Here is a 20032-nt window from a genome sequence, read left to right on the forward strand (position 1 = left end):
CATATAAAAGCAAAAGAAAAACTGACAGACTTCATTTTCATTATAATATCTACTAAACTGAGCCAGAAAAACGCAAAGCAAGTTGAATTTCGTTTTATATTTCGGTTCCACTTTAAATGATGGTGCAGTGACGTCATCTCCCCGTAAGGTAACGTATTATTTATTAGATTGCTGATTATTAGTTAATATAATGTGCTCTTGTAATTAGTAATAGGTAAGACTGTTCGTTGTCAGTCTCTCTGATGTGTGAGAATATATGGCCAAGTGAGACTTCCACCTCAGTTTGCCCTCAAATAAATGATGCCTCTTCACTGCGGCATTATTTAAGGTGGAACAAATTGGTTCAAGGGGCAAACATTTATCAGTGGCTCCTCATCTTAAGCCTGTGGTTTTAATTTAGCCCGATCACGGAGTTATTTTAATCCTTCCAAAAGACGCATTGAGCAACCGGATCACCGCGCGGCGGCGCTGTAGAGGAGGCACTGCGGTCAGGAGCGCTGACGCTGTTCATCCATTATAACGTTAGGAATAGCTGCGTCTTTCCCACGGCTGAAACATCATCTGGCCGAGGGCTACTGCTGCAGGCACACACTCTTTACAGCACAGGGGGAAACGGACAGGCTTTACGCCGCCATGCTCACCCTTCTCACCGCGATGTACTTGGTGGTGCGCGCTGCCTCCGCGCAGGTAAAACGCTTCTCATTGGAAATCTATAGCACTAAATCAAATGGCAAACAACCACAAACGTTGCATTTTATGCCACATCGGCTTGTTTTGTTTTGCTTTGTTTGGTTATTTTCATTTCATTGAACAACTCGTTTTAGTCTGGTGCTGTTTCCATCCTACTGAAATGACACCTTAGCGCGTGGGCTGTGGCTTTTATTTCTGCAGCACTGGGGAAGATGATCTCTGTACAATGGTTCATTCATAATGTAACCAACGCACCCAGAGCAGGAAAACAACCCGCAATGATCCGGTCCAGGCGTTTACACACACTTTACTGCAGTAATTATGAAAACAATATCTGCGATGTCCAGCACCGTGGACAGCGACCTCCGGTCTCAGGGGCGTGGCCATCCCACCGGCCACAACAAACTCTGACCTATTCATAACTTTTATGGGTTTATGACCCCTACGCAATTTTCAATAGCTTCAGTTAATCATCTAGCTCGGTTTTGCTGTAATTTTATTATGGGAATCTATAAAGAAACTCTCAAAGACATCATGTCCTCGTGTGGGCATTGTGTGACTGGTCATCTTGTTAAAGGAACAAATCAGGTGTTCTGCAAAAGCAACCTTGGCCTACATGTTGCGTGTGTTCTTGCCCCTCTTTCTTGGCACAGGTAGTCGGTACACTACTACAACATTAAACAGTTTTATTAGGACCTTAATGAAAAAATATTGCCATTATTGTAGTTAACATTACCTGACAAATTAATTATATACCAGCCACGTGATGTGGCTGAAAATAACTAAAACTGTGAAAATAATTTCACTACAAACATTTCATAAGCCAAGTAATGGTTCACATGATTATTTCAATAAGCCGGTTCAATACCAGTACCGGTTCAATTAGTTTTCTATTGGTGTTTAATGTCTTAATTTGATTCACAAGCGACTTTTATAAAAGTAATAATTAACTATCAAGTGTTTTTTAAATAGTTTCTGGATAACAGGCTACACTTTAGATTAACAAAAGCTAAAGAATCGTTAGAGTTTAATTTTTTTTATTTTTTTTTTTTAAATTTTATTTATTACCTGCCTCAGGTGTGTCTTGGGCTCTGAAAAAACAGTAATTCAATTCAATTCAAATGTATTTGTATAGCGCTTTTTACAATTGACATCGTCTCAGAGCAGCTTTACAGAACATAAGCATAGAACAAAAGGTTATTATAAAGAATAATATAGAGATTAATATAATACAAAATTCAAGATTAATATTAGAGATATTTAAATGTGTTTGTATTTATCTCCAATGAGCAAGTCTGAGGTGACTCAGGTGACTGTGGGGAGGAAAAACTCCCTTAGATGGTAAAGGAAGGAACCTTGAGAGGAACCAGAGTCAAAGGGGAACCTCATCCTCATGTGGGTGACACTGGAGGGTGTGATTATAAATATACAGTCTGATAAATGTTGTATTGATGAGGAGATTGTTGTCCTCAAAGACCACATGGAGTTACATGGATACTCTTTAGTATAGCAGAGTCTAACTGGAGCTGGAACATCTCTAGATGACTCAGGATCATCACAGATTCGGCCTCATCTCAGTGGAGGTCCAAAATCTTCATGGCACGTAAGACATTCAGAGCTGGTACAATTTCTGAATGACTCGGGATGGGTAGAAAGAGAGAAGCGGTGGAGAGGATTTAACGTAGCTGCTGTTCATAATATTATTAAGCGCTAGATGATAATGTGCATTTGGTCAGATGTAATAGAGCACAATATTATGGGATGTATTATGTGTACACCTGACTAAAGAGATGAGTTTTTATTCTACATTTAAACTGGGAAAGTGTGTCCAGTACAGTAGTGTCTTGAAATGAATGATGATTGTTTAGTGTGGACAGTGAGGTGAGAGAGTAACCCAAATATATATATATATATATATATATATATATATATATATATATATATATATATATATACACGCTTTTTCTTACGTTATTTTCAAACATCTTGTCCAATATCAATATCATATCTCATAAATGAGGTCTAATTGTTCACACAATGCTGAGTGCTGATGTTTTCCTACAGGCCTGATGTTGACCTATGATTTGCATGGCTTAGAATTACACTAATATTTATTTTTTGTCACTATTACTTTATTGTTAATGATTTCAATACCGCAATGTTTATCTTTAAAAGAAAGGAAAAAAACAAACAAACAAAAAAAAACACGTCCTTCAGCCAAAGTCATATTTTAAAATTCAACCTTTAGCTTTGTTTCCGGAAATGTCTTCCATATATGGTGCTGGAGTAGGCGTAACCAATAAGAAAACACGAACCGCTGAGAGTGGCGCACGGATTTCTGGGATATGTCGTTTTTTTTGTTGTTAGGACACAACGCAGCATCCGGTGAAAAAAACTACACTTCCCAGCAGAGCTTTAATACGCACTGACTGACATTTCGGCATATGAACAGAGGTGACTTGGTCTGGTCCTGAGTTGGGAGAGCGCAAGTCTTAGACTAACATCTGAACACGAAGAAACATTTAAATATGGTGAGAGATTAATATGTATTTTATTTAACACGGGTTTTCTACGCTGTTTGGTTGTAAATCGACTGTTCCTACGTGTTAATCAGAGCGTAATACTTTTTTTCTTAAGTTTCAAGTCCGTTTTTGACGGAATGGTACGACCCAAATAATAACGTCATTAACGTGTTAGCATTAGCTCGTTAGCATTAGCTCGATTTTTTTTTTTTTGTTAAAAAGCTGCTAAACGTGTGTAAAAGCAGGCGGTGGAGCAAAGGAAGACTTTGGATAAACTTTGTAATTCAGAGACGCGGAAAAAAAAACAACGATAGTCGGAAAAGTGTTAAATATCGTATATTATGTATCACCTCTAATTAACATACCGGCTAAAGATGCAACGTTACCGCGATTGCAGAGTCATGCGCATGCGCAGACGTTCACGGTGTGTTTTGCCATAACGTCACAATTAAATAACTAAATAAATAAACAAACAAACATCCAATTCTTGATTTCGTAACTTTTCTGGTTCGTTAGAATCAGGTTATATGTCAATTCCAGGGTGTAATAATATATAGTATGTAATATACAGGACAGAAAGTATACAGTCCTCTGTGTAGGAATGAAATAAAGGAGATTTGATGTAATTTTCTCACTTAATTCCACACAAAACTATTCTTAGGAGTGTAAATAAAAGGTTTTCAGCATTTTGGTTTGAAGGCAGCTTCGGTCTCATTGACTGATGCTGAGGGTTTGGTTATCGATTACAAATATAAATAACACTGACACAAAACCTGCAGAGGAAATGCTGCGTCTGTTTTTTTTGTGCAAAGGTTTCTAAAGTTTTAGCACCATTATGTTCCAGGGCCTCTTGTCTGGCTCTGCTTGTTTGAGCTGTTACACAACCCATCATTTTTCGTGTCTGGTTTGCGTGCATGTTTTTGTTATTGCTGTTTTGTGTTTCCTCTCCTTTTAGGCCGAACCGATCCGTGTGCTGGTGACAGGTGCCGCAGGTCAGATCGCCTACTCTTTGCTCTTCAGCATCGCCAAAGGAGATGTGTTCGGCAAGGACCAGGTAAGAAAAATGCATAAAAAAACCACAACTGAAGGTCTTCGGTAAATTCAGTGTGAATTCAGTTTTATATTGTGTAGATAGATATAATAATTTGCAACTAGCCAGAGAGCAAACATACCAAATTTATGTCTATTGAAGTTATTATTGTTTTATTATAAGGACCAGTGCACTAGCTTGTTGTATTTGTCTTATTTTTGTGGAATCTCTAAAAGGTTGTATTTTTTCATGTGTTCTGTGCCTCAGCCAATCATCTTGGTGCTCTTGGACATCCCGCCCATGCTGCCCGTGCTGGACGGTGTTGTGATGGAGCTGCAGGACTGCGCTCTCCCACTGCTCAGAGGTCGGCAACACCTACTGATCATGAATCAACTTGCAGCACACACATTGTTCTCTCCTAATCCTAGGTCTAGCTGAATCGTAGATCAGGATTTAAAGAAGTGTTTCAGATCCAGGGTCATTGATTGACATGCAGTGTTATCCTTGAACATTGAAGCCTTCTTACACACGCCACTCATTTGCTGAAACGGTGTGGATCTGATTCATGATTCACTGAAATACAAGCCAACATTCACATCATGAATTCATTATCCTTGAACACGCTAAAGGCATGACTCAGCAGCACAGCCAACTGAGCTGCTTGGAGGTGTGTGTGATGTATCTGGCCTCCTATTGGTTTACTCTGAACCAATCAGAACAGCGAGCTGAAGCGGAGGAGTCCAAAGTATGGGTTGCATTGTAAAGATTCAGCACATGGACTGAAGTCCATTCTGATAAACAGAGTTTCTGATTCATGACCCAGTCAACACTAATCAGATCCATCAGCTAGTTCAAGGCAAATATGAGCTTAAAGGCCATTCTGGGGCTGTTAATAATTTATGATGTACTGAAATACTGAATATATTTTTAATAACTGCACATATCCAGAGTCTTTGAGTGACTCTGTGTAGGCAGCACTTTTGGATGGTGTTTGTTCCTTATTGGTTTTAAGGCTTTATTATGATCTTCTAAAAGGTCTTTTGTCCTAATTTATATACAGCACTGCATACAATCTCTCAGAGAGAGCAAAATATACTCACAGTAGCATCACCATATTTTTTTTAAAAGCATATCTGAATAATATTCTAAACATTCGGACAGTTTTAATTGTCATTTTTGTCGGCACACATGAAGAACAAGAATGCTTTTGTGGAGGTTGTAGCGAAGTTGATGCTGATACAAGCTTCACAAAAATGCAGCTTGTGTAAATTCTGTGATCTTTATTTACACTGAGGATGTATGCTTGCAGAGGTGATCCCTACCGACAAGGTAGAAGTGGGTTTTAAAGACCTGGATGCCGCCATCTTGGTGGGCTCCATGCCCAGGAAGGAGGGAATGGAGAGAAAGGACCTGCTGAAGGCCAACGTGGCCATCTTCAAAACGCAGGGAGCTGCTCTGGACAAGTACGCCAAGAAGACGGTCAAGGTGAGTGCAGGGGAGGATTGGGGGGTTGGGGCTGGACTTTGATCAGAATTGGACTGACTGTTTATCAGTGGTGAATAGATCAGTATCCCAGGTGTTTTCTTTTTGTTGGTTTAACAACTAGAGAAAGAACAAAGTTCTACTCGATGTTGACTTTCACAATACACACTTTAATGTGGTGTATTGTATGTTTAAGCAAAAAGAGCTTTCATGCTGGTGTGAGGTCAATATAACACACTACTTATTGTCCCCGAACTCAGGTGCTGGTGGTGGGAAACCCAGCCAACACCAATTGCCTGATTGCCTCCAAGTCTGCACCATCCATCCCAAAGGAGAACTTCTCCTGCCTGACCAGGCTGGATCATAACAGGGCTCGCTCACAGGTTCTCTCAGTTATTAAGAAGATTTAAATATCTGGGCTATAAGGCTAGAATTTTTGCTCTTTATGAAGCCTCTTCTCCTTGATGTGTTTAGAGGTTTCAGTAGGACTCAGAAGCATTGCTTGCTGTAATTGTTAGGTGGCGATGCGCGTGGGCGTGTCCTCGGACAACGTGAAGAACGTGATCATCTGGGGAAACCATTCGTCCACACAGTACCCCGACGTCCACCATGCCACAGTCAACCTACACGGCAAAGAGGTGCCTGCCTACGACGTCGTGAAGGATGACAGCTGGCTGAAGGGAGACTTCATCTCCGTAAGTGCAACTAACCGAGTTCCATCGGAAGCTTTTAGAGCGAACGGACCTGCTCACTTTTTTCGGGTTTTCTTTCCTCTCTTAACTCCCAGACAGTGCAGCAGCGTGGTGCGGCCGTGATCAAAGCCAGGAAGCTGTCCAGTGCCATGTCCGCTGCAAAGGCCATCTGTGACCACATGAGGGACATCTGGTTCGGCACTCCTGATGTATGTCCTCAGTGAAAACACACATGGACTTACTGCCCTGTCCTTCTAATGTAGTGTGTGTTTCATAACATGGCGTCAAGCATTCTCTCCCTCTCTCTGCAGGGTGAGTTTGTGTCGATGGGAGTTTACTCCACTGGGAACTCTTACGGCGTTCCTGATGACCTCATGTTCTCCTTTCCTGTCAACATCAAGGTCTGACATCACCTCGTTAATTATTAAATAGTTAGCTTCTCATTAAACAAAGTTGGGAAGAAATTATAGGTAACATTCTCTTTCTTCCTCCCTGCTTTCCTTTGTCTCTTCTGTACAGAACAAGACCTGGCAGGTGGTGGAAAGTCTGCCAATTAACGACTTCTCGCGCGGCAAGATGAACGCCACAGCGGCCGAACTGATAGAGGAGCGAGACACAGCGCTGTCCTTCCTGTCTGCGTGACTACATAATCTAACCACAGAATGGCAACCAAACTCTTCTAAACTGTAAAACTCCATGTCCACTTGTCAGTGTGAGAGAGTGTGACATTCCATAAGCTATAAGCACATGAGGAGCATCTGTACCATTTCATTCCAGTACGTTAACAGAGTAATGGGTGGAAACATTTGTTGCCCCATCCAAAAAAAAATGAAACTGCACTATCAATAAAAGGAACGTATTAAACAAAGGTGGTCTCTCAGGCATCATGATTTTCAGTGGAGATCTATGTTACTGATCATAATCTATTTTTTTGACATGCAGTTTTGGATTAAACTGTAGTGAAGTTATTAACCTTATAGCCAACAGCAACCTTCATAATGCTATCAATTTTATTGCCAGGTTCTAGACATCAACTAGCAGCTAAATACAAATAAATTTGTGGCTATAACACAACATTTATTTAGAGAATCAATTCTGCATGTTCAAGTGAATGTGAAGTGACATACGGCTAGTACGGCGACCCATACTCGGAATTTGTTCTCTGCATTTAACCCTTCCAAAGTGCACACACACAGCCGGCCCGAGACTCAAACCCACAACCTTAGGGTTAGGAGTCAGACTCTCTAACTATTAGGCCAGAACTTCCCTTGTTTTAGTGAATTCCCTGCATGTCCACTTTCTCCAGAATTTCTCTGGGTTCTCCAGAATTGTCAACCGGCACTATGTAAAAATAAATAAATTAAATTAAGTTAAAATAAATTTTCTTTTATTTTAAATAAATAAATAAATGAATGAATGAATGAATGAATGAATGAATGAATGAATGAATAAATAACCAACCATCTCTGACCAGACGGTGGCACCACAATATCAATTATATGCCTTGGTAGGGCATAAGTCGCTCACCGCAATCTGATTGGCCGCCGCAAATTTCCCCTCATTCTGATTGGTCAGTGATCACTTCAGCCTATAAATTATTGGATCTTGTGACAATTTCCGGGTGTTGGTGCGCGTGTCAGTCGATAGTTTGGCGCAGTTTGGAGACAGTGAGTAAAATCCGCTGTAAAAGCAGTGATCAGTTTTGTAATGTAAAGTCTGAACACAGCTTTGTTTTAAAGGCATCTCGGCATGATGTGCTTGGCTTTCTGTCCCCGCATTTTGTGCTCGGTTTTGCCCGCTTGACTTTGCCCCTTTGCCCTTGGAGTAAGTAGAGCTTTAAGGTACCAGAGCCAAGGAGCATCAGCTTGGCGAGCTGTTCGACTGCTTCTGCTTTATTTTATTACCTTGCCACATGCCACAGGACGCGTGACTTCTGGCTGTAGATCAGAAAGAACACAGGCGTGAACTGTGTATATATATATAGTGTGTATTATTGGTGTGTGTGCGATCATTAACTCCACTGCCACCAGATTGAAAAACCTCCTCTGTTTGTGTGATTTTATTTACCCCCTGTCAGGGGTCAGGGGTAGAAAGGTTTCATTTGCCCCTCTAGGTGGGAGGGGTGGGAGGGGAGGAAGGGAAGGTGGGAGGGGAGGAAGGTGGGAGGGTTAGGAAGGGGAAAATGGGCTGTGCTACAATTTGGTGAAAAGGAGGCTCTGTTCTCTCTCTCTCTCTCTCTCTCTCTCTCTCTGTCTCTCTCTTTTCTTTCTTTCTTTGCCCTAAACATATCAGCTCAGATCATATATACATACTATAGAGGATTCAAACACTGGGCTCTGTTTAGTTAAATATAGTTAATTTTGGGACTTTAACCTGGATTTAACACGGATGATGAACGGTTGCTCTGAAACGTCCTTTAATGTCACGGATTTTTCAAGGAAAACTTCGGTGTGGTTTTAACTGACAGCGGACACCAAGACCCGAGCTCACACCAAGACCCGAGCTCACACCAAGACCCGAGCTCACACCAAGACCCGAGCTCACACCAGGACCCGAGCTCACACCAGGACCCGAGCTCACACCAAGACCCGAGCTCACCACCAGGACCCGAGCTCACCACCAGGACCCGAGCTCACCACCAGGACCCGAGCTCACCACCAGGACCCGAGCTCACCACCAGGACCCGAGCGCACCACCAGGACCCGAGCGCACCACCAGGACCCGAGCGCACCACCAGGACCCGAGCGCACCACCAGGACCCGAGCGCACCACCAGGACCCGAGCGTACACCAAGACCCGAGCGCACACCAAGACCCGAGCGCACATTAAAGCCGAGTGAAATATCGCGTGATTTTAAAACTCCTTTAAGAAAACTACTTAGAACTTAGAACCTCATCGTTCTCATCATGTCGGTTCTGTCGGTTGCGGGTGAGTGGTGCAGTAATGACGTGTGTCTCATTAGATGAATCTCAGCCGTTTGCTCAGTGCACACGTTAAGGGGCGTATTAATTGTTTTAAATTCAGTTCAATTCAAGTTTATTTGTATAGCACTTTTTACAATGGACATTGTTTCAAAGCAGCTTTACAGAACATAAACATAGAACAGAAGGTAAACATAAGTATAAAGAATTAATATAATAAAAATTCAAGATGTTTATAGTTCACAGTATGTATGTATGTACATATTTATATGTATTTATCCCCAATGAGCAAGTCTGAGGTGACTCAGGCAGCAGTGGCAAGGAAAAACTCCCTTAAATTGGTAAGGAAGAAACCTTGAGAGGAACCAGACTCAAAGGGGAACCCATCCTCATATGGGTGACACTAGAGGGTGTGATTACAAATATACAGTCAAACAAATGTTGTATTGGTGTAAGGATCACATGGCGTTCAAATCTCCTCTTAGTATCACAGAGTCCAGCTGGAGCTGGTAGATCTGTAGATGTCTCAGGATTCTCACAGAGTCGGCCTCGTCTCAGTGGAGGTCCGAGATCTTCATCGCACGGAAGACGATCGGAGCTGGTACAATGTCTGGAGGCCTCGGGATGGGTAGAAAGAGAGAAGCAGTGGAGAGGGATTAACATATCTGCTGTTCATAAAAATGTGATTAAGAAGTTTATTTGTACTATGTTTGGATTCCAGTCTTTTGTCTTTTTTGGGTGAGAAGAGTTTTTGGACCAGGTGATCGGTGAAGAAGAGATATAAAGAGAAAGCTGTTGATTGGTCGGACCGTTGTGACGTCACAAGTAGCAGCTGGAATTCAAACCAACATACTTATAGATATATTTTGAAGGAATCTTGAATGTTACAAAAAAATCTATACAGGCCTCAAAGGATTCCCTTTAATCTGGGTTATAATAATAATAACGTGGAACAGTAGTAGTGTTGTGAATAAGGATCTAGTGATCGTCTCCTCCCCGCCTCCGCCTTGTGTGTGTGGAGTTTGCATGTTCTCCCCGTGCCTCGGGGGTTTCCTCCGGGTACTCCGGTTTCCTCCCTCGGTCAAAAGACATGCATGGTAGGTTGATTGGCATCTCTGGAAAATTGTCCCTAGTGTGTGATTGCGTGAGTGAATGAGAGTGTGTGTGTGTGTGCCCTGTGATGGGTTGGCACTCCGTCCAGGGTGTATCCTGCCTTGATGCCCGATGACGCCTGAGATAGGCACAGGCTCCCCGTGACCCGAGGTAGTTCGGATAAGCGGTAGAAAATGAATGAATGATCGTCTCCTCATATACTGTCCTGTGTGGTGCTCGGATTCCTCATTAGGCCATCCTTAAAAATATTTTGGTTTGCAGTAACAGTAAGAAAAAAAAAAGGTCTGTAGGTAGATGTGTATATATATATATATATTTTTCAAGTTTCAATGTAAAAAAAAAAAAAAATACAATTTTGGTGATGGTGATTACGTAGGTACGAATTTAAACAAATTAGCATATCGTGACGTCACTGACTGGGTCTTCAACCCGTATATTCGGTTGAAGACCCAGTGAGTGACGTCATGATATGCTAATTTGTTTTAAGGTCCGTTCACATTTCTGTTGTAAAAAGAGAAACGTTGTGCAGAAGTATTATTTGCTGTTATGTGTGTGTCCGAAGCTGCAGTTGCCGCGTGACGCGTTACAAAAAAAACAAAAAAAAAACATCTGGACGCGTTCCGAGAGAAAGCCGTTAACATCAATTTTCGTTTTCGAATCTTGTGTTGGTTTGTCCAATCGATTCGTGCAATAGATTTTCGAACAATAGAATTTGTATTAGTTGTTTGAAGAGTAAAAAAAAAAATTGGTCGGTCTTAACGCAAATTTACAACCGGCAAGTCGGTCGGACTTAAAGCAAAAAAATAAATAAATAAGCAAGAATATTTTTAAGGATGGCCTTAAATAAAGTGAAATCTGGGGCTGTTGGAGTCAGTGTCGGTAAAGCACGTGCATGATCATGGAGTAATTCATGGTAACAGTAGCTATAGGTTTTAGAAAAAGAAAGCGTTCATGTTGATTTTTTTTGTCCTTCACACTGTGGTTCTGTGTGTTTTATCTGTCTGTGTGTAGAACTGAGTCGAAGCGGCCTGAACGGAGCGATGACTGAGTTCCAGGAGAAGCTCAGGCAGCAGCATGAAAACTCCATGCACAAGGAGCTCGAGAAGCTTCTCTCCACTGCCAAGGGTGCAGAAGCTGAGGTAGAACTTTATAAACAGTTTGTCAACCTAAACCTGTATAAACGTTCTTCTTGAGAAGTTTGTCCTCGGAGCGACACGGCTTCACACTGGGGTTCTGAGGCTGGCGTTTATACAGGAGTCAAAAGTAAAGGTTATCAAATGAAGGATGCTGCAGTTATTTCAGAAGAATCCAGGAGGGAAGACAGGAACTCGTGATTTGTTGTGAGGGTAAATAAGAGGAACTGTCGCAAATTTCCTGGAAATTTCAGACTAGTATTTTTTTTTTTTATCTAGGAAGTGGATAAAATAACAAATATCCTATCAGAATATTTGCTGTTTACTCTACATGCAAAAACTCTGCTTTCAATCAGAAAAAGACAGCAGAAAACTGGTGACAACTTGTAGAACACTTTCATAATTTCCTAAACCAACAGCATCTCCAGGAGCAAAACATCCAGAACTGTGACTGATACCAGCTTGTGTTCAGGTGCTAAGAATAAAATACTCACATGCTTGTGGAGAACTATTTGAGTGAGCATGGTCTGATATGTTAATCAGCACCTTTGATTGACAGCCCGACCTTCAGATGAGAAAAAACAAACTAGCAAGCGAAAGCTGACCTGAAAGTATAATCCTTTGTTGTCATTTTTAGTTTTTTAATCAGATTTCTGTGGAAATTACAGATAAAATGCAGATATTTGACGAGTGCTCTATAGTATGAACAAAGCATGTGTGCCTACACACACACACAGAGTCTCTGACCAGGTCCTAATTAAAGCTTTTGGCCTCCTGAGAGATACCGATCGCTTAATTAAACCCCTTTCCTTTTGCAGCAGCCATCGGCGTGAAGGTCGAAGGTGACGGTCTTAATTACCTGAACATGCTGATATGTCTTGATGTGTGAGGATGAATCCCAGAGCCTGGAGCTCATCATGCTTCCAGCCTCATCAGATATTTGTAGCTGATGTATTTGATCCTGACATGAAATAATGATGTGTACGCCGCGTGTTCCATTCCTTTCCTGTCAGGTCTCCAGAAAAGATTTCGAGGGGTTCAAGCAGCTGTTCCACAGGTTCCTCCAGGTGAAGGGTCCCTCTGTGGAATGGCCCAAGATCAACAGACCTCCTGAGGACTCGGTAAGATTACACATTGCTCACTGAAGCACACACACACTCACACGCACTCCTTCAGTTGAACGTATCTGTCATACAAACAGTACAGGACGTGATCTGGGAAAAACATGACGTGTTTATGGGAAAGATTTTAGACAGAGCTCCGTCTCCTGCCAGCTCCATTAGTTACATTTGCGGATGAGTTTTTTTGTTTCGATTCCGTTTTAAAACATAGGATTGGGTGGAATTTGGCCTCCGTGCTGTGATAAGAAACAGCACATCCACATTACACAGTTTCGACTCATCAGCTTCCTCCTACTGAGAGGGACGAGAGGAAATCTGGGTTAAAATGAGCAGGAGGTTGGAGACTCTGAGTGATGAGGTGTAGAAGGTTTTTTTAGGTGCTTTAGAGGTTTGAATGGAAATATTTCAATAAATTTGATGTATAAATGTATAAATTTTTCTAAACCACATTTTTCCATATTATTTTTCCCCAATCTACATTTCTAATGTGTGTGTTTTTATCACAATGTTGTTTGGATTTTTGTTGATTTTTTTTTTGTTACATTTTTTTTTAATTGACGTATATATTTTTTTATTAATGAATTGTTAATTATATGAATTTCACTGTCTACATTTTTGCTACGTGAACAATGTTTAACAGGAATTTCCAGAAACTAAATTTAAACCGCTGCAAATTTTTACCACATTTGTTTTATTGCAGAATTTTTTTTTACTACATAAAATGTGATCTACTTGATTTTTTTTTTTTTTACTACATTAATTTTCTACCACCGAAATTGCTGTGAGTTTCCACTAAATTGATACTGCAGTCATTTTACTACCTTTATTTTACTAAATATGTTTTCATACGAATGTTTTTGCCTTGATACGAGTACAGATGTTCTTCACTCGCTGAGCTTTTACTTCTTAAACAGCCAAAGCATCATTTTTCTGGGGCCTTTTATCTTGGGAACAAAAAAAAAAAAAACTTCTTGAATCATGAATTAGTTTCTTACTTTTTCTCTCTAGTTTCTGAGAACAGAGTAAGTTGGTGCACTGGCACTTCATCAACTGCTTTATAAATGAAGTGGCAACCAGCTGGGAGCTTCTAACAAAGAAAATAGTGTGTGTGTGTGTGTGTGTGTGTGTGTGTGTGTGTATGTAAGAGGAGTCGGTGTGGAGGCCCGTGCTGGGGTTACTGTGAGTGTGAGGTAATGGTGGGACTCTGGATTTGGACATTAATCTGTGTGTATGTTTCTGAAGTGTGTGTCAACACACACACACACACACACACACACCCTGTTCCACTGATATCCCCAGACAGAAAGCTGGACTATGAATAGCCTGACCGCTGCAGCATTCAGCCACAGAGACAGGAAAAGAGAACCACGATGGCTGACATTTCTTTCATCTGTATGCCAGTTGTTCAGCTCGGGTTTGGTTACTAGACCTAAAACAGCTGATGGGGAATCAGACTTTTCCCTCCTGCTCTAATGCACATGATACGACTCGATAAGGTGGTGTAGAATCCACCTGATAGGCTCTCGGTCCAATTCACAACAAAGTCCTTATGATGATTGTGACCTCAAGTAAAGTCCAAGCTTAGAGTCAGGCGATGTGGCGTTCTCGTTTGCGGTAATTAATCCGCACTTGTGAAAAAAAAAAAAAAGGGTGAAATCTTTGAGATGGTTAGAACACACATCAAAGAGCTCGATTAAAAAAAAAAATCATCATCAAGACTGTAACATAGCATTGTGCAGCAGGACGTGTGTGTGTGTGTGTGTGTGTGTTGGATAAAGGTCTCAGGTCTTCTCTCGTCTCAGTCACAGGGACGGCGTACGGTACACGCTGTATTTGTGAACCGAACGGAATTTGAAACCCGATCTCCGATAGCCTCTTTGAACTTTTCCTAGTCACCTTGGAGGCGCTGACCTTTAACCCCCAGCATGTCTACACAACCCTAGATCTGAATACGCATTGCCACAGTGTGTAGTCATGCTGGTGTTGTTTAGTTGGACGTCTCTGCTGTTGCAGGTCACCTTGTAAGCTAATCGACGGCTTCGGCCGCGTTGAGCGAGTGTTTATTAACCTCTACGGAGGTTAGCGGCTAACGTGAGGCGTGATTACGGTGGGATTTTAAGTCATCGTTGTATCTGAGGAATACGTTAATATTCTCTATAGTTTTAGTCCCTTTCCATAGTAACTGTAACTCTCTTAAACAGACAACGTAATGTAGGTAAAGCTAGCTTAGTTGTTTCTCAGCCACCAGACCTCTCATGCTCTATTTCTGTATTTGTTTTATCTAACTTCTTTTAAAACATTTATTTTGTTACTCATCCCTGTACTATTACGTGTAAAACCTCCAGTCAGCTACAAAAACCACAGTTTGATACGACACACAAGCTGCTTAGCACACTTGGTAAGTCGGTTAGCTGTCTAGCTAGCGTTAGCTACAACTGCTGTTAAGACTAGCAAACTTCTGAGAGTTAGCTAAGCTACCAGTTTAGCAGCAGGTGTTTAAATCTGTAAACACTGACACGGTTTTAAAAAGTTAACATGGATTAAAAAGAAATAAAGCTTTCAAAATAAGGTGGGAAAAAATTAGCTTAATGAAGAAAGGATAAATGACAAAAAACCTTCTCTCTCTCTCTCTCTCTCTCTCTCTCTCTCTTTCCTTAACTTGTTGTCCTTCCTCTCTCTCTCTTTTTTTCCCGTCATCTGGCAGCATTTACACTCACACGAGGTCAAAAGCTCATGAGCTTTACCAGGAATCAGAAACATTCACCAGATTTATTCTCCTACTAGTTACAGAGTCTGAAGGGAGTCATAAATGTTTGTCATCAATTTTTTTTGACACAGTTCTATAAATAAATTGTTTATTGTTGTCTCTGTTTGGATCTTGCTCTAAAGTTCAGTGTTTGTGTGATGCTGTAACTCTCAGATCCAACCGTACGAGAGGATCCGGGCGAAGTCGTTACCTCAGGGCGTCGCTGAGGGTCTGAACAAACTGGCGGTAGTGAAGCTGAACGGAGGTCTGGGCACCAGCATGGGCTGTAAAGGCCCGAAGAGTCTGATCAGCGTCCGCAATGAGAACACCTTCCTGGACCTGACCGTGCGACAGATAGAGGTGCTTGCCTGACACTCACACACACACACACACACACAATATCTAAGAGTGCAGGAAGTGAATCAAACTTCAAGTGACGTGACATACAGCTCAGTACGGTGACCCATACTCAGAATTTGTTCTCTGTATTTAACCCATCCAAAGTGCACACACAGCAGTGAACACACACACACACAGCAGTGAACACATACACACACACACACCGTGAACACACACCCGGAGCAGTGGGCAGCCATTTATGCTGCGGCGCCCGGGGAGCAGTTGGGGGGTTCGGTGCCTTGCTCAAGGGCACCTCAGTCGTGGTATTGCCAGCCCGAGACTCGAACCCACAACCTTAGGGTTACGAGTTAAACTCTCTAACCATTAGGCCACGACTTCCGTGCTGTGTGTACGGGGGTTGCAGCTTTTTCTGCAGATTTTCTGATGAGCTGAGCCGAGCCGTGAGCAGAAATGTTTTTTGCAGAAATGTGGAATGATTTCTGAAATGTGTTCAGAAAGTACAGCAGGATGTAGATGTGCATCCTGACCACTTTTATATCCAACACTGTACAGTGTCAAAGAGATGCAGATTCACTCATTCGTGTGTAAATCACTAGAGCCCTTCAATCATACAGGTTTAAATGGTTACACAGTCATTTCATATTGTGTCTCTGTGTGTGTGTGTGTGTGTGTGTGTCCGTGCGTGCGCACTGCAGCATCTGAATAAAACCTACAACGCTGACGTTCCTCTGGTTCTGATGAACAGCTTTAACACGGATGAAGACACCAAGAAGATCCTGCAGAAATACACTCACCACCGTGTCAAAATACACACCTTTAACCAGAGCAGGTACACACACACACACACACACACACACACACACACACACACACACACAGATCCTCTAAACTATATCTTTATTTTTTCTGTCTAACACTTTACTCTTTTCTGGACTTGTTACGTTCTCTCTGCAGATATCCTCGGATCAATAAGGAGTCTTTGTTGCCAGTGGCGACTTACATGGGTCTGACCGGGGAAAACTCTGAGGCGTGGTACCCTCCGGGTCACGGAGACATCTACGCCAGCTTCTATAACTCTGGCCTGCTGGATCAGCTCATCTCTGAGGGTAAGGAGTATATCTTCGTGTCCAACATCGATAACCTGGGTGCGACCGTGGACCTGCACATCCTCAACCACCTAATGAGCCAACCAGCCGACAGGCGCTGCGAGTTTGTAATGGAGGTCACCGACAAGACCCGTGCTGACGTCAAGGTGAGGTCCAGGAGAGTGAGAAAGTGTGTGTGTGTGTATGTGTGTGTGTGTGAGGGAAAGAGACTTGTCAGTTTTATCTTTGCTTTAGGCATGAACTTCCTGTGTTGTGCGTGTTCATCAGGGTGGGACTCTGATTCAGTACGACAATAAGCTCAGGCTGCTGGAGATCGCCCAGGTTCCCAAAGCGCACGTCGACGAGTTCAAATCCGTCACCAAGTTCAAGATCTTCAACACCAACAACTTGTGGATCAGCCTGCCTGCTATCAAAAGGCTGCACGATCAGAAAGCCATGGACTTGGAGATCATCGTTAACCCCAAGGTGAAACGCACGATAGGATAATAAAGAAGTTCTTACTTGCAACCGTTTAATAACACAAATACAAACGGCTTTTGTGTCGCCTCTCAACTCTACGGTCCTGATTTTATTTATTTATTTATTTATTGTGAAGTTGCGAATGCTGTTTCAGTGCATCTGTGGGTTTCCACTAGATTTGCTTCCACCTCCAAAAAAAAAAATCATGCTAGTATGTGGTTCCTAAGTGAAAATGCGTGTATGCTGACGTCACGCTCAGGGTGTATTTGTTAAAAATGAAACTGGTTAAAATGTTATGCTTTTTGTTATCTCTGTGCTGTGTGTCCAGACACTGGATGGTGGTCTGAACGTGATCCAGTTGGAAACAGCTGTCGGTGCTGCTATCAAAAGCTTCGACAACGCTCTGGGCATCAACGTCCCGCGCAGCCGCTTCCTTCCTGTTAAGACCACCTCCGACCTGCTGCTGGTCATGTCCAACCTCTACACCATGGACGCAGGCTCTCTCACCATGAGCGAGAAGAGAGAGTTCCCCACCACGCCACATGTCAAACTAGGCAGCTCCTTCACCAAGGTAGCCATGTGACCTAACATTTGGATTAACGCTCGTTTCTATAAAAAAATGAACCAAATACAACTAAAATGCTGTTGATGTTCAGTTACTTCTCCATCGCTCTTTGCTCAGATTTCACCTATGGACTTATTGCGCCATAAAGCACACAGCCAAGTTTGTGGTCTTTAAACTGTAAACATGTCCAGTGCACACCCTGGATAATGCACGACTGGGTCAGGCGTCAATAACCTGAGCGCTAGGTGTACATACCGGACCAGAAGTGTATAACGTGTGCGTGTTGGTTCTGTAGGTGCAGGACTTCCTGCGGAGGTTTGAGAGCATCCCAGACATGCTGGAGCTTGATCACCTCACCGTGTCAGGAGACGTCACTTTCGGCAAGCAGGTCACACTGAAGGTAAACAACGGGGGAGAGAGGGATGGATCCTGTATGCAGATGAAAATGAACATAAATCTAATAAACAGTTGGACGATATCAGCTTGTTAGATATTGTGGTAGCTCAGTGGTTAAGGTGTTGGGCTACTGATCGGAAGGTCATGGGTTCGAACCCCAGGTCCACCAAGCTGCCACTGCTGGGCCCCTGAGCAAGGCCCTTAACCCTCAGTTGCTCAGTTGTAAGTCACTCTGGATAAGAGTGTCTGCTAAATGCTGTAAATGTAAATACTGATATCGCATTAGGATGATTTGAGATGAATGAATCAATATGAATATAGTGACAAGATGAACGGAGATAAATGATGACTATGAATTGCTGCTAACTGATGAATGTGCAGTAGATGAGAGGAAATGAATGGATCAGCATTGCTGGATGTAGATGGTCATGGACAGGTGAATGAAAGGGTATGAATACATAGACAGGTGGATGGATGGGTCTGGATTGCGGGATACAGAGATAGATGGAGGAAATAAATGAAAGATGGCAAAATCTTGTTGTTAAGAAAATAAATGTTACTTATTTTTTTTATTTTTATTGTTCCCTCATGTTTCAGGGCACAGTGATCATCATCGCTAATCACGGAGACCGGATCGACATTCCAGCCGGAGCGATGCTGGAAAACAAGATCGTCTCCGGGAACTTGCGCATCCTGGACCACTGAGAAGACCACACACACACACACACACACACACACGCAAAATTACGCAATTCTTCCTGTCCTTTATTCCATCTGTGATCAACCTCAGGCCTGCTACAGTATACGTGTGTCTTCATGAATTTTAAGGCACTTGCGGCATTATACGTCCCTTGCACTTGTTTTGAATGTAAACTGGTGAAGCTCTGCTGTTTGAGGTTGATTTATAGATACGCTGATTTAGACTGAACACACTTATGTGACTAGTTACTGATCCAGGATCTGATCCAGGAACACTTTAGAATAAGATGTGGAATGCTGGACTCCAGCCAAGTTATTATGCAAACTTCTGCGTATGTAATCTGTTACAGGGACGTCCTACATTTCAGAAAATAAAGAGCAATATGCAATTATACCCTCCAGTCATTTTTGTCCTTATTTTAATTTCAGGTATTTGTGGGACTCTGGGTCCCTATAAAGACGTCGCAACTGAATTCAATTTTCGTAAAGAAATTACTCACAGCCTCAAAGGTAGTGTGTCCCCAGACCACTTAGTAGTCATTAATATACTTATAAGTCCATTTAAATGTAATTATCTTGTCTATGTTACATGGGCATTGATTCATTTTACATGTAAATGCAGTGTAGTTGCCCTTGAACTAGCATAAAGAGCACTCGGCTGGAACGGATGGAAAAACAGAAAAGTCACTTTAGTGACAAATATCAAATAGCTTAGCTAACTAGTTCATTCACTCATCTACCGCTTATCTGAACTACCTCGGGTCACGGGGAGCCTGTGCCTATCTCAGGCGTCATCGGGCATCAAGACAGGATACACCCTGGACGGAGTGCCAACCCATCACAGGGCACACACACACACACACACACACACACTCTTTCACTCACGCACTCACACACTATGGCCAATTTTCCAGAGATGCCAATCAACCTACCATGCATGTCTTTGGACCGGGGGAGGAAACCGGAGTACCCGGAGGAAACCCCCGAGGCACGGGGA

The 20032-nt window shown here is 42.3% G+C and overlaps 2 protein-coding genes across 4 annotated transcripts; both read left to right on the top strand.

Annotated features, from left to right (window-relative positions):
- Nucleotides 1-618: 618 nt before the first annotated feature.
- mdh1aa (malate dehydrogenase 1Aa, NAD (soluble)) lies at nt 619-7284 on the top strand. 2 transcript variants are annotated; one of them, XM_060860662.1, is made up of 9 exons: nt 619-687; nt 4168-4266; nt 4510-4606; nt 5552-5727; nt 5985-6107; nt 6243-6419; nt 6512-6625; nt 6728-6817; nt 6936-7284. In XM_060860662.1, exons 1-9 carry the CDS (start codon nt 634-636, stop codon nt 7056-7058), a joined length of 1053 nt encoding a protein of 350 aa, XP_060716645.1. In that variant the 5' UTR covers nt 619-633; the 3' UTR covers nt 7059-7284. The 2 variants fall into 2 exon arrangements, with proteins under 2 accessions (XP_060716645.1, XP_060716646.1); XM_060860663.1 differs by lacking the exon at nt 619-687 and adding an exon at nt 3063-3221.
- Nucleotides 7285-8032: 748 nt separating this feature from the next.
- Nucleotides 8033-19429, top strand: LOC132839262 (UTP--glucose-1-phosphate uridylyltransferase-like). 2 transcript variants are annotated; one of them, XM_060860146.1, is made up of 10 exons: nt 8033-8083; nt 11462-11589; nt 12597-12704; nt 15625-15810; nt 16506-16639; nt 16765-17062; nt 17184-17381; nt 17704-17946; nt 18236-18340; nt 18934-19429. In XM_060860146.1, the coding sequence occupies exons 2-10, from the start codon at nt 11491-11493 to the stop codon at nt 19039-19041; spliced, it is 1479 nt and encodes a 492-aa protein (XP_060716129.1). In that variant the 5' UTR covers nt 8033-8083; nt 11462-11490; the 3' UTR covers nt 19042-19429. The 2 variants fall into 2 exon arrangements, with proteins under 2 accessions (XP_060716129.1, XP_060716127.1); XM_060860144.1 differs by lacking the exon at nt 8033-8083 and adding an exon at nt 8645-9344.
- The last annotated feature ends 603 nt before the right edge of the window (nt 19430-20032 follow it).

Source organism: Tachysurus vachellii, chromosome 24 (genome assembly GCF_030014155.1).
Source record: "Tachysurus vachellii isolate PV-2020 chromosome 24, HZAU_Pvac_v1, whole genome shotgun sequence".
In the NCBI taxonomy this organism is placed as follows: Eukaryota; Metazoa; Chordata; class Actinopteri; order Siluriformes; family Bagridae; genus Tachysurus; species Tachysurus vachellii.